The sequence below is a fragment of the Durio zibethinus genome, chromosome 9 (genome assembly GCF_047325235.1).
Source record: "Durio zibethinus cultivar Kanyao isolate XHJ-2024 chromosome 9, ASM4732523v1, whole genome shotgun sequence".
NCBI lineage: Eukaryota > Viridiplantae > Streptophyta > Magnoliopsida > Malvales > Malvaceae > Durio > Durio zibethinus.
The window spans coordinates 3,740,524-3,754,829 of NC_143170.1; the positions used below are offsets into that span (position 1 = coordinate 3,740,524).

Below are 14,306 nucleotides of genomic sequence, written 5' to 3' on the forward strand. Positions count from 1 at the left end.
ATTTTAGTCAAAATCAAATATCTATTTATAGCTTTCAACTTTGAAACTTTTTATTTTTTATTTATATATTAAAAATTCATAAAATTAATTTATGAACTACTTTAAAGGTATTAAATGAGTTTTGTTGGACCGATATAATATATTTAAATATTAATTTATATGTTAATAAATTATGTTGATCTAGCATTATTTTTTATTTTATCGTATTAATATAGCCTATGAAAGTTAAGAGTACACATGATTTAATACGACACATAATCCGTAATTTTTATGATTCGTGTCATGTCAAGTATGATAGTTTTTTGCATTGAGATGGATAAAATCAATCCATTAATAAATTTTAAAAAATTTCTTTATTTTTTAAAAATATCTATTAAAAATAACATGTGCGAAAGATAAATAAACATAGAATAAAATAAAAAGATACATAATTTACGTAATTTTATAAAATGTTTGTTACCACATAAAAGAATAATATAATTTATTAAATAAAAATATTAAAATTATTATCATAATATTTTTAAAAAAATACATGTACTTATAAAAGATATTATAAAACACAACATTATTTTTTTATTTTTCATTCTCATCACCTAATGATTCACTCATATTATGTATTTTGTTTTGTACATTTATTTTATATCTTTAATTTTATAATAATTTACTTTATTAATTGAATTTTGTATTTAACTTGAAGTCTTAATTATTTATCATTTTATTTTTGTTAATCACTAATTAAATATAATTTATTTATCAATAATTTAAATATTTAATAAGTAAATTTATTTCATATAATTTTATTTCATAAATTACAAACAAAATATAAAAAATAAATATAATTTTATTATAATATAAAAATAATATAAATATGCTTAAAGGTTAAGAGCCTACTTACATAATATGATTGAATTTGTATGTTCTGTCATGTTGGTCCATATGTCACTGACATTAATCTTAACAAATTATGCAGTATGAATCTATAAACTTAAAATTTTTTAATGTAACAAATATATATATATATATATCTTTCTGATACTTAATAACGGATCATAACAAACACAATTTACATAACGTCAAATTATGTCGTATCACAGATTGCTCAACACATTTGACAGTTGACACCACAACGAGAAATGCGGTGTCATAGGACAAAAGGAACCGTCCATCGGCGTTGCCTAAAGTCCAAAGTAATCAGATCGAATGGCCATTAAAAGAGTTCATATCCCAAACCAACGGCCAATAATGCAACACACGTAGGCGGCATACCTCATTTATAGTCATTGTAAACAGACAACAGAACAGAACGGTACCCCAGTGAAAAATTGATCCCCTTAAAATCGCCACGTCACTAACCCCACCAAATCCACTTTTAAAACAGTAGTTTTCCGTTCACTTTTTTACCGTCTTTTCCTCCACCCGCGAGTTGCCCTATAAAACCCCTACTACTTTCTATTTCTACCCGTACTCCGTCAATTTAATGTCACCAAAAAGATATAGCCGTTGCTAATTATTAAAAAAAAAAAACTGAAAAAAGCTTCATGTATTTACTGTTTATATACTTTTTTTTTTTTTTTTCACTCTTAGCTTCAAATCAGTGATTTGGTACCATTTCTGAGTATTTTTAACTCTGTTGAGAAAATCATAGTAATTTTCTGCTTTTTTTAATAGCAAGATTCATCATTTTCTTTTTATTTTTTTGAGCTATTTCTTAATGATTATTATCCGTTTTCACATGATCTGAATGCTACTTTAGCCAGAGAGAAATAATCATAATAATTTGCATTTTCACCTCTTTGATCTTTGCTTTCTCATTCTCTTTCTCTCTGGGGGTTGGTGAGTGAAAAAGGCAGAGTTTTGAAGTCTTAACTAAGCAAAGAAGTGAAATTGGAAGCAGAAGGGTTTGAGGAGAGCAGATCTAGAAAACGAGGTAAGTTTAAAGGCAGTAAGTTTTTTTTTTCTCACTAGTTTATGATTGTATAGAGGTAGTTTGATGTGGGGTTTGTTTTGGATTTGGTTTTGAATTCACCATTTTGGATTCAAGTTTTCAACATTTTGGTTGAAAAGCTAAAAGAACAAAGAACAAAAAGAAAAGAAAGAAGTTGGGTTTTTTATTTGCTTAAAGAATTGAAATTTGGGTTATTGGCAATGACTCTTTTTTGACTAAAGACACCTCACTCAAAGCCTACGAGCTCATTTTTTTAACGTGAAAATCCCCAGAGCCCACCCTTACCTGTTTCGACAATTATCTTGAAATCTGACTTTTTCCCCTCCTTAGTCCTTACTTAACATTCTCTTTCTCCAACTCATTTTAAATTATTTCGAGTTGTTTACTTTTTTTTTCTATTGTTTTCAGCTTAAAACCATAGATGTAAGGAGGGAACCGGGAAAGTAGCAGAAACAGTTCGGTTTTTGCTTCAGGTGTTAGGAGAGACTTCAGAAAGAGAGAGATGGAAGCTTCGAACATTTTCTCTTTGATTTGCATCCTGGGTTTGGTTACGTTCCAAGGAAATGCAGACCTAGTTGAGGATAAGCAGGCATTGCTTGATTTTGTTAACAAACTGCGCCACTCTCGTTATATAGACTGGAATGAGACTTCTCCAGTTTGTAATAACTGGACTGGAGTTACTTGTAATCCTGATGGCTCTCGGATAATAGCGGTTAGATTGCCTGGAATCGGATTGCATGGCCCTATTCCTGCCAATACTCTGAGCCGCCTCTCAGCTTTGCAGATTTTGAGCCTTAGATCCAATGCTATCAGTGGTCACTTCCCTTCTGATTTCTCTAATTTGAGAAACTTGTCGTTTCTTTATCTTCAATACAACAACTTCTCTGGTCCATTGCCGGTGGATTTCTCTGTTTGGAAGAATCTAACTAATGTTAATTTATCCAACAATCGATTCAATGGGAGTATTCCTAGTTCTCTGTCGAATTTGACTCACCTGGAGGCGTTGAATCTTGCAAACAATTCACTTTCTGGTGAAATTCCTGATCTGAATTTGCCTAGCTTACAGCAGATAAACTTGTTCAACAATAATCTCACTGGTGGTGTTCCAAAGTGGCTTTTAAGATTCCCGAGTTCGGCTTTTGGAGGTAATAACATTTCTTTTGAAAGCATCCCTCCTCAAACATCCCCGTTTGTTGCACCCTCTAGCAAACCATATCCGGCATCCAGGAAGTCTGGGAGGCTTGGTGAAACTGCATTGTTAGGAATAATAATTGCTGGTTGCGTTCTGGGGATTGTGGCATTTGCATTTTTAATAATTGTTTGCTGCTCAAGACGAAAGAGTGAGGATGTATGTTCACGGAAGTTGCAAAAGGGAGAGATGTCACCAGAGAAAGTGGTCTCAAGAAGTCAGGATGCAAATAATAGATTGTTCTTTTTTGAGGGTTGTAATTATACATTTGATTTGGAGGATTTGTTGAGGGCTTCTGCTGAAGTATTGGGGAAGGGGACTTTTGGTATTTCTTATAAGGCAGTGCTAGAGGATGCAACATCAGTGGTGGTGAAGAGATTGAAGGAGGTTAGTGTTGGGAAGCGGGATTTTGAGCTACAGATGGAGGTTGCTGGAAGCATTAGACATGCGAATGTGGTTGAACTGAAGGCATATTACTACTCAAAAGATGAAAGGCTGATGGTTTATGATTATTACAATCAGGGAAGCGTTGCTTCCATGTTACATGGTATGTTGTTTTGTCCATTCCCTTGTTTCTTTATGATAATAATTAATTGCATTTTTATCTCTGAAGTGCTGAAAAACAAACATTTATTGTTTGCAATTTACTCTTTGACAGATAATGCCCTTGTAAATGACCAATTCGATACTATGCATTCATTTCCCTGGGTTTTCCTCCTAGTTGTAACCCTTTGTGATTACAATAATTAATAAATAAGAAAAGCACTTAAGATGATATTATCCTTTTGTATTATTAGATGTGAAACTCTCTACATGATTTGAAGCTTTATATTTCTGAAAAGTTCCATATCTTACCACTTAAATGAAATATGTGTGTATTTGTGTGGTTTGGGAATGAGAATGATAGACTGATGGTGGAAAAGATGATTCATAGATAATAACTAATAATTCATGGAAGCAATTTGATTGAAACCAAAAAAAAAAAAAAAAAGGGAAAAAAAATACTAGATCAATATTTTCATAGATGCGACTGTTTTTCCACATATCAGTCTGTTTTTCTTGATTATATCAGATAACTTTCAGTTTAGAAATGTCCCTTGCTAAGATAGGATGTCTTTTAGAAATGCTAGACTGATGGTGGAAAAGATGATTTATAGATAATAACTAATAATTCATGGAAGCATTTTGATTGAAACCAAAAAACAAAAAAAAAGGGAAAAAAAATACTAGATCAATATTTTCATAGGTGCGACTGTTTTTCCACATATCAGTCTGTTTTTCATTGATTATATCAGATAACTTTCAGTTTAGAAATGTCCCTTGCTAAGATAGGATGTCTTTTTGAAATGCTTCTCATCTTCTATCATCTTTATGAATGCTATACACATCGAGATGAAGGTGAAACCTCGATGCTTCACTGTTTTGGATAGTATATGCCACGCTCCTGCATAAACTTGATTGGACTTGGTGTGAGGATTGGTATGCCGGAAAAAAAAAAGATTTAAGATAGTTTCCTTTAAGAAATTTCTGAATCCTTAATGTTGAACTGAGGTGGTGAGAGTGATCATATAATTAAAAAACATGTTACTGATTAGAGTTTGGCGGCACAATAGGATTTGGATGTCAATTCCCAGGTAGTGAATAAAATTCTCATCCTTGGCTTCTTTTTCATGGAGTATTTATGTCAGTTTATTCTTTTAATTCGAATGTCCACAACTTTGGTCATCATCAATGTATAAAAGATCAAATAGTTTCTAAGATTTTTTCTAATGTAAGTGCGTTTACAGGTAAGAGAGGCGAGGACAGAATCCCTCTAGATTGGTATGCCAGAATGAAAATAGCAATTGGGGCAGCAAGAGGCATTGCTCGCATTCATATGGAGAATGGTGGCAAGTTTGTCCACGGCAACATCAAGTCCTCAAACATTTTTGTCAACTCCCAACAGTATGGTTGCGTGTCAGATCTTGGTCTGTCAACAATAATGAGTGCACTAGCCCCTCCTATCTCCCGCGCTGCTGGTTATCGTGCCCCTGAAGTGACTGACACCAGAAAAGCTATGCAGCCTTCTGATGTCTATAGCTTTGGAGTGGTCTTACTAGAGCTCCTTACCGGAAAATCCCCTATCCATACTACTGGTGGTGACGAGATTATCCATTTGGTCAGGTGGGTTCATTCAGTAGTTCGAGAGGAGTGGACAGCTGAAGTTTTTGATATAGAACTGATGAGATATCCAAATATAGAGGAAGAGATGGTGGAGATGTTACAAATAGCAATGACATGTGTTGTGAGGATGCCTGATCAGAGACCTAAAATGCCAGAACTAGTTAAAATGATAGAAAATGTCCGGCGGATTGATTCTGAGAATCGACCATCTTCAGGAAACAGATCGGAAAGTTCAACACCAGCAGTAACAGTGATAGGTTGAGTCACCAAATCCAGAGTCTTTTTCAATTCCTTTTACCTAGTTCAGTATTGTAATCTTTTTTCTTTTCAAAAAAAAATTCGTTGTGCCTTTTTCAATGAACAAATTCTGTTTAAGACTTGTGTCAAGCTGATCCAAGAGTTGGGAGGTTATGCATTGGTGAATCACTCCCTTTTATCTTGTTGTCTTTGGGCCTCAAATTGCAATTTGCAAAAGCTTCCCTTCAACTATATAGGATAAAATAAAAGAAAACTTACTCTAAACTTGTACCTTTTTTACTCTCTTACTACAAGTAATTTTATTTTTCACCGTTTAATCATTTTTATTTATTAATAATTTCAATATAATTAAAAAAAGAAACATTAATGAGGCGGTTAAACCAAGTTCAAAGGTCAATGTTCCGACAATATTATATACTACTAACTGTAAATAACTGAACTATCAAGGGTGAAGAAGATTAATATATTCGGGTCAACCCGGTCAAAACCATCTAAGATTTAAAAAAAAAAACAAAAATGGAGTAAAGAAAAAGGGAAATTTTTTATGTTGAATGAAATAATAAATATTATAATAAGTGATTGATTTAATCGATTAAATTTTTTTTTAATAAAAAAATTTTGAGTTTTGAATTTTATTAATAATTATTTATTAAAATCATTTCTAATGCATGATTTGTAATTATTTATTTTAAATTATTAGATACGATATATTTTATTTTAATTTAAAAAATTAAATAAATTATCTATCTCAAATTTTTTTTTAAAAAAATAATAAATATTTGTGTGACCTATTTTGTAATTATTCTAAAGTAAAACATTTTATTACAAAAAGAAAATTCTCTTTGTATTGGTGGGGTCCACGAAGATAGCAATTAGAACGCAAGCAGCCCAGATTTGCCTTATCTTTGTTGTTTTTTAATTATTCAAAACTCATTTTCTCGGAACACTATTTCTAAAGCCTTTTTTTTTTTTTTTTTTTTTAATTCTCGCTTTACTTTTCTTCCGCTATTTTCAGCGACCAACATAGAAAGAAGCAATAGCCAGGACAGGAGGATCTCTCAGGTACCTTTTTCTCTCCGATTACTTCTTTACTTTTTTTTTTTTTGTTTCTCTTTAATTTAAAAGTTTTCGAGTTAGCTTCGTTGAAGCTAATGGCGATCTAGCTTGGATTTGATTTTCTTTTTTTTTTTAATTTTTTTGTTTGTTTTAGGGTTTAGGTGATGGCGTCAAAGCGGATCTTGAAGGAGCTCAAGGATCTCCAGAAAGATCCTCCAACCTCGTGTAGCGCAGGTTCAATTTCTTCTCCCTTTTTCTCTGTTTCGTGCCTCGATTTGTTTATTTCTTGTGATTTTTCTCAAATTTTTTTCTTGAAATTTTGCTTAATTTTTGTTTTTAAATATCTGCTTTTTGTTCATTAAATCATGACATGAGCTAATTATTGCTGCATAATTGAATTTGGAGCTGAATATAATGGATCTGTACTTATTTTTAGGGGTATGATTTTGACCATGACGATTTTATTATTGATTCAAACTGTAATATCTTTCTTTCTTTTCTTTTTTTTTTTTTTTTCAAGTTTTAGATTTATGTCTTTGGATTCTGTTTGACTCAAGGTTTTTAAGCCTTTTTTTTTTCTTTTCGTGTTTTATTGATTGCTATGCATATTCATGTTTGCTAAGTCAGTATGCGCTCATATGAATTAGTTATAGCATAGGTGAAGTTGTCAGGAAATGATTAGCATGCATTGCTGAAGAATTTTTCTCATGTAAGAACTCATCATTGCATCATCATTTCTCTTAAATATGCTAAAATTTTTTAGGAGTGAACATCTTATATTTTCTTAAGGCAAATAAGAAAAAGGATGAGTATTTGATTTAATTTTTATATGGGAAAAGAATTTGATAGGTTACATGCAGATTGGTTATTCCGTCTAATTGTTGTTTTACTTCTTTTTATTATTCAAATAAGGCCCTGTTGCTGAAGACATGTTTCATTGGCAAGCAACTATTATGGGTCCTCCTGACAGTCCATATGCTGGTGGAGTGTTTCTAGTCACCATTCATTTCCCTCCGGACTATCCATTTAAGCCACCCAAGGTATTTAATTGTATCCCTTAACCATCTAGTTTTCATTCTTTCCTACCTTCACTGTATATTGTGTAATTTTACCTTTCTTGTCTATATATTTAACTGTAATTGTTTGCCTTTTGCTTTAAAAAATATGCCACTATGTCTCTTAAGTGTTTTGAAGAAAATTTCTTAGCACTCCATATGCTGCAAGTTGATTATGTCGACAAGCTAATATTTTTATAACCATCTATACAAGTGTCGTAAGACATAAGTGTTATCTCCTCAGAAATCTAATATAGCCGTTCTTTTAATATGGTGAATGTCCCTACCTTTTCTCAATTTCATTTCAACGTTTGGAGGGAAATCCATATATAGCATAACTGTTTAAAGCCTTCATGTTATATATAGCTAATTCCTTGGTGTAAATACTGTGACGAAAGGTGTCTCTACAGGGCAAGTGGCTTGTGCAAACGTTACTTGGCATTGAAATGAGTAAATGCTAATTCTACTTTATTGCTTTTTAGCTTTTATTAGCTTATTCTGTAGCACAAATATTTTTATCTCCGTAGGGCATGTATGCATGCTTGCTGGGTGTCTAATGGCTAAGTTTATGCATGAAAAGCTATTGTTAGTTAGCTTTAAGTGCCAAAGTTTACATGATCTATTGCTATTTTTTACTTTTGTAAACCATTTCAGCTAAGCTTTCTCTGGTACATGCATACGGATATTTAGTTATGGCTTATCACATTTACTATATACTTCTTGGTTAAACAAAACTGTATTGTGCATGGATGCTATGGGAATATTTTTTATAATTTTATGTGATAATAATGATGCTCATTTGTTGAAGGATAAAATAGCATCAAATTTATTGTAACCAATGACAATGGCTTGTCATGTGGAGGCAGTCTCTGCTAATTTTTGTAATTACAGGGTAAAACATTGGTGAATTCATTCCATGCTTTTTTCCGCTTTAATGGCCTTATAACATGCTTGTTTGGTAGCTAATTTTCGACCAGCAAGTTTCTTGTAGTTTTATTCAGCTAACCTTTTTTTTTTTTCATCTTTTATTGTTCTTTGACTTTTTTTTTTTATTTTTCCGTCTATTCAGGTTGCATTCAGGACAAAGGTCTTTCACCCTAATATTAACAGCAATGGTAGCATTTGCCTCGATATTTTGAAGGAGCAGTGGAGCCCCGCCCTCACCATATCCAAGGTTTTTTTTCAACACTCCTAACTGCCTCGAAGTATATACATCTTTTATTTTTTAATATACATTACCATGTTATGTTATCTATCAACCATCCTTCATAGAGCCATTAAAAAAAAGGACGAGTTTCAAATGAAAGGTTACAGCAAGTCTTTAAAATTTAGCATTTCATCTACTGGAAAAGCTGTTTGCAACATGGATCGTTGCTTCTTTGTGTCTGTTCATCCTGGTTTAGAATTTTTTTTTTTTTCACTCATGTAACTTTTATTTGCCTAGGTGTACTGGTGTTTAGGTGTTGGGATGTTTTCTTATTTTTATTTGATTCTAGGTGTTGCTCTCAATCTGCTCACTCTTGACGGATCCAAATCCTGATGACCCGTTGGTGCCAGAGATCGCCCACATGTACAAGACTGACCGGAGCAAGTATGAGACAACTGCTCGGAGCTGGACCCAGAAGTATGCTATGGGTTAACGTGCTTCTACCATATGTAACAGGAGGGCTTCCTTCCCTGTGGCGTTGGTCTTTAAATTAATATGCATGAATCAATATGTGTGGTCTGTCTCTTTATTTAGTGGACCAAGCCCTCCTTAAAACACATTTGCTGCTTTAATTGTTTGTATGGAAATTATCTTTCAAACTTAGAGCCCCCACTCTGCTAAATATCCTCTTGTTTGCAATCTTCCATCCTTTCATTTTCATTCTGAAAAAAAAAAAGAAAAAGAAAAAGAAAAAGGAAAGTGCAAGTCAGGTTATGCTCTGCTGTAACTTGGCTTCAACGCTCAAGGCTGTAAAATGCACAGCTTTAATTGCGAAGTGTTGACGTTACTGGTGGGGTGATTAGAAATAGTGTTGAAAGCAAAGCAGCTCTAACCGTGCAAATGGTCTCCTTTTCTTTTTCCCTTTTGTGTCAACATCGTCAATTGTCTACCAAATGTGCCTAATTCCTGTAGCAGTGGCAGGTATTGTGATTCCGAATCACAGTACTCCAAGCTTGGGTGTTCCAGCAGCCTAAGATTAAAGGCAAGATCAAAGATATTGGCCCAGCCTATTGCACGGCAAGCCACTATGTTGTAGACATGCACTTCAGCCCATTGTCAGTAGTCTCAATTTTGTTTATATAAGCAGGCACAGCACATTCATTTATAGACCCAATTTTCAAACCAGGTTACAGATACATTGGTTTAACAAAAGTTTCTGGTTTTGGTAAAAGCAACTGGAAAACACAATCCGGAGATTAACTGCAACGATTCCTTGCTAAATTTTTAAGATCTACGGTCACGTTTGATACATAGATGATAATAGTTTTATATTATATTTAATTTGTATTTAAAAAAAATGATAAAATTATAAAAAAGATTAATCATTCTCTTAATATAAAAAGATTCAATTATTCTAAAATAGAGAATTATTTTTAATATATAAAATTAAATTTATATGTTTTATTATACATTTAAAAATTATATTAATAATGTAAATTATAAAAATTTTAAAAAAATAATTTTGATCAGTATATAAATTATCTTATTTTAATCTTAATATACATCAAATATAAAATAAAATAATATTATTTAATCTTATACTATTATAATTTTTTATACCAAATATTTCCTCCGTTTCTGCTCCTACTCTTCTCATTTAATTCTATCATGATTTCTACATCCTACCAGCTGGAAAAAAAATGGAAGATTAATGCAAAAGCAGGTAGGATGACATAGGCCACCAGCACAAATGATAGGCCCACCAAAGATTTTTTCAATGTCCCTTCTTTCCGTTTGAGTGAAAGAAACATATTTTGCTCAAGTCGTTAGGAAGTAAATTTCTTCTGGTTTCAACATTAATTATGGTCACCCTCTTTCTTGGCTTTTCATTGTTCTTACCATCCAAGTAAATTTAGTTGCGGGAACTGAGAAGTAAATAAATTTCCCCCATAAGGCTCTGAATTGTTCAAAAATGGACAGAAAAAATTACAAAAATCAAAAGTGTAACCTCACTTTTCTTTGCTCTGTCATAATGGTAACTGAGATTTTACCAGGTTCATGAATTCTTTCTTGCTTTCTGTTCTCTGATTATCAAATCTACCCTAAATGAGACTAATAACTGACACTTACAACACAAAACTGACCAAAAAAAAAAAAAAATCCAAATTCAATGTATTTGTACATATAATGAAAACTACCATAGATGAGAGCTGTGTTGAGAATTCATCCGTGTGAATCAACAAACATTGTTCAAATCTATGTTTTTTTTTTTTTTCCCCAAAAAAGTTCATATTTCCTGCATAAAATGACAAAAAGTTTTCCCATGAAACATGGGTCATCTCCCTAAACCTGAAAACCTGTGCATACAAAATCCCACTTGAGCTTCACCTTCTCTCTTCCTATATATATTTTTTTCAAATTTTGTTTTAGGCATTCGAGAATGGATCTCAGTGCCTTTTAAAAATGTCTCAGTAGTAAGGTTGTAAAATTGAACTTAACATTGAATATGAAAACCTATTGACCATTGTTCAAAAACATGAGACTCGTCACGGGACTGAATCAAGGGCTCCCTTCGGCCAGTTCCCAGCCAATGTTCTTACATTTAGAATCCTACCCATATCTTCACAACAGGTTATAATTAAAATAATCTCACATCCTATGTAACTTTATTTCTGACACCCCACATGACCTATTTAAGCAAAAACGTGTTCAACTTGGCTCTCCAATTTTCATTTTCTTTCTCTATCTCGATTGTGATTTTGTCACAACCCAAAAAAGCTATTAAATTCTTCAATTCCTAACTACAAAAAATGAAAAAGGGTTAAAGAAAAAAAATAAGTATTACTACATTTTGGATATCTTAAATTTAAACAAGTGAGCAGCATTTTCCACTCAAATCAATCATTCAAAATATTTTGTATTTAGATTTTATCTATGGTATGTCAATATATATATAATACCTTGTCATGAACTTCTCAAGACAAACTTGACATTAAAAGCATCTGAAAAAAAAAATCTCCATTCAAAAAAAAAATTCTGAAAAAAATTCCTGGAAAAAATGTCTCAATTCTCAAGGTTAATCTTGCCACTTATTAGGAGAATTTTGATGGCAATTAGAAAGGAAATTAATAAAAAAAATTAAGAAGGCTAGAGACATTGGTAACGTAGAAAGTAAGGAGTCAAACCATGCCAGGCCCTTGCATCAACACTGCTTTTTTAATAAATTTTTTTTTCCTTGTAAATGACAAAGAAAGAGAGAGAGAGAGAAAACAAAAGAAATAAAAGTTTAGTTGTATCTCAGTTCAATTATATTCTTTTTATATGGGGCACTGTGACCCATGTCTTTTTATGTCTAACAGCATTGCATTCGGATTATTTAATCAAAACCCATTATTAATAAGTTCAAAGTTTAAACAAATTCAAACTTTTTTTATTTGAAATTATCAAAAATTAAAGACTAAACACGTAAATCACACAATTATTAATCATGCATTTTTCTTTGAAATTGATTTTTCTCCATCTTTTTCTTAAAAAAAAAAAAAATCACGTGTAAACCTTAACCCACAATTTTTTTTTCTTTTGTTTTTCAAAATGTAAGCTCTACCCGGCATGCAAACGAGTTGGAAAGGGCTATGACCCTGAAAATCAGGTCACCTAACCCCTAATCTAATCACTCAATTGATAATATATGCTTGAAAGATCAGCTTGTCTCTAATGAAGACAAAGGGTGACAAATAACAAGCTCATCTCCACTCAAACATCTCATTTCTTGATGACATGGCATTGTCGTGCCCGAGCCGCTACATGGACCGCTTTGTCAGATTGCAGAGGTTGAAGTGTCTAATTGGTTTTGATTACTTTTTATAATTTGTTGAATCTATCAAATTGCTGATTTTCAAACGATTCTCTAAATCATCCTTTTGAGTACATTCTGATTTATAATTAACCATAGCAATAATTGAAATCTTTTAGTCTTTTTCACTTTCATTATCTCCCTAATTAACAAATGCATGTTTGTTTAGTGGACAATAGGGGCTTAATTTGGATGGTCATGTTCAACCCATCTCTTCAAGTTACCAACACATGTTTTTGAATTTTGAAGTTCAAAGATGGGAAGTGTCATGAATCATGATTGTGCCATGTCTAGTTTAAAATTACAAAACTTAATTTGATGTTGATTGATGCCAACTTTTTTCTTGTAAAAAAACATGTTAGAGAGGAACTATTCCATGATTAAGGGAATAAATAAATCAATAAAAATAAATTTTGTTGTATTCATAATTTATTTATTTAATTAATAACTATTAAAATATTATTTACAATCGTTTATTAAACTTAATAAATGAATATAATGAACATAAATAAAATTCATTTGCGAATTATTCATAAAATGTTTAATTTTTTTCACTCTCAAATGTAAACAACTCAAATATAAATGAAATTTATTTTGTTTGTGTAATTAATAAATCTTAAAATATTATTTATAATCGTGTATTAAATTTAATAAATGAATATAAATTAAAATTATTTAAAAAATATTTATCAAACATTCTATTTATTTATATCATAAGCATAATCCTAATGCAAACATTCCAAAAAAAAAAAATTTACTTGCATTTAAAGCTAGTACATTCTCTGTTTGTTCAATTTTAAGTATCTTAAATTTTCATTTTTTTCAAAATAGTACTTGAATTAATGCGTTAGTTACTCATCCAACTAAAACCTTTCATGAGATTTGATTTTTCGACATTTGCATTAATCATGTAAAGCATCCATCTCTTGTCCTTTTACTTTTTACTTTTACACCTGTACTTAAATTGTACAGCTCGTGAATGAATTATTATGATTTATTTTATTTTATTTTATACAATTATTAATCTTATGCCTAAAGTAAAATTTTATTCACCTTATTACCAAAAATTTTTAAAACAAATACATTATTATGGTCCAATAATTAGTAATATCATCTATTATGGTAAAAAATAAAATAAAAAAAATAAGTTGCATTTATTGTGCTCTAAAAAAAAAAAAAGAGTATTAATTATTGTGAAAATTGAACATTTGAACCTCACCCATTAAAGTGATCCCAACTTGAATTTGGAGGCCATTAGACATGGGGTGCTAATCGATCGATTCGATTGATTTTGAATTAAATTATTTAAAATTAAATTTATTATATTATATTATATTATTAATTGAATTGAATTTATTAATTTTAAAAATTAATTGATCAAATTTAATTCAATCAATTTGATTAATTTTTTTAATTAATCGAATAATAAATATATTTAAATTATTATTTTTTATATTTTAAATAAATTAAATAAAATTATTCAATAAAATATTTAAATATCAATTTATTATATTAAAAACTCTAATAATTTATGAAATAAAATGATACAATTTATTATTTTATTTTATATTTGAATTTTATTATATTTCAATTAATTTAATTTTTAAATAAAATAAATAAATTATTTTAAATTATTTTTA

The 14,306-nt window shown here is 30.8% G+C and overlaps 2 protein-coding genes across 2 annotated transcripts; both read left to right on the forward strand.

The window, feature by feature from the left end:
- Positions 1–1,461: 1,461 nt before the first annotated feature.
- LOC111315700 (putative inactive receptor kinase At4g23740) lies at positions 1,462–5,733 on the forward strand. The gene is made up of 3 exons (XM_089765535.1): positions 1,462–1,927; positions 2,354–3,681; positions 4,922–5,733. The coding sequence occupies exons 2-3, from the start codon at positions 2,448–2,450 to the stop codon at positions 5,557–5,559; spliced, it is 1,872 nt and encodes a 623-aa protein (XP_089621661.1). The 5' UTR covers positions 1,462–1,927; positions 2,354–2,447; the 3' UTR covers positions 5,560–5,733.
- A 723-nt stretch (positions 5,734–6,456) lies between these two features.
- On the forward strand, positions 6,457–9,476 carry LOC111307206 (ubiquitin-conjugating enzyme E2-17 kDa-like). The gene is made up of 5 exons (XM_022905222.2): positions 6,457–6,617; positions 6,766–6,845; positions 7,524–7,651; positions 8,736–8,840; positions 9,163–9,476. Exons 2-5 carry the CDS (start codon positions 6,776–6,778, stop codon positions 9,304–9,306), a joined length of 447 nt encoding a protein of 148 aa, XP_022760957.1. The 5' UTR covers positions 6,457–6,617; positions 6,766–6,775; the 3' UTR covers positions 9,307–9,476.
- The last annotated feature ends 4,830 nt before the right edge of the window (positions 9,477–14,306 follow it).

Coding starts and splice junctions, on each gene's coding strand:
- LOC111315700 (XM_089765535.1), top strand. CDS start 2,448: ATGGAAGCTTCGAACATTTTCTCTTTGATTTGCATCCTGGGTTTGGTT. Junction 3,682..4,921: donor CGTTGCTTCCATGTTACATG/GTATGTTGTTTT, acceptor GTGCGTTTACAG/GTAAGAGAGGCGAGGACAGA.
- LOC111307206 (XM_022905222.2), top strand. CDS start 6,776: ATGGCGTCAAAGCGGATCTTGAAGGAGCTCAAGGATCTCCAGAAAGAT. Junction 6,846..7,523: donor TCCAACCTCGTGTAGCGCAG/GTTCAATTTCTT, acceptor TATTCAAATAAG/GCCCTGTTGCTGAAGACATG. Junction 8,841..9,162: donor CCGCCCTCACCATATCCAAG/GTTTTTTTTCAA, acceptor ATTTGATTCTAG/GTGTTGCTCTCAATCTGCTC.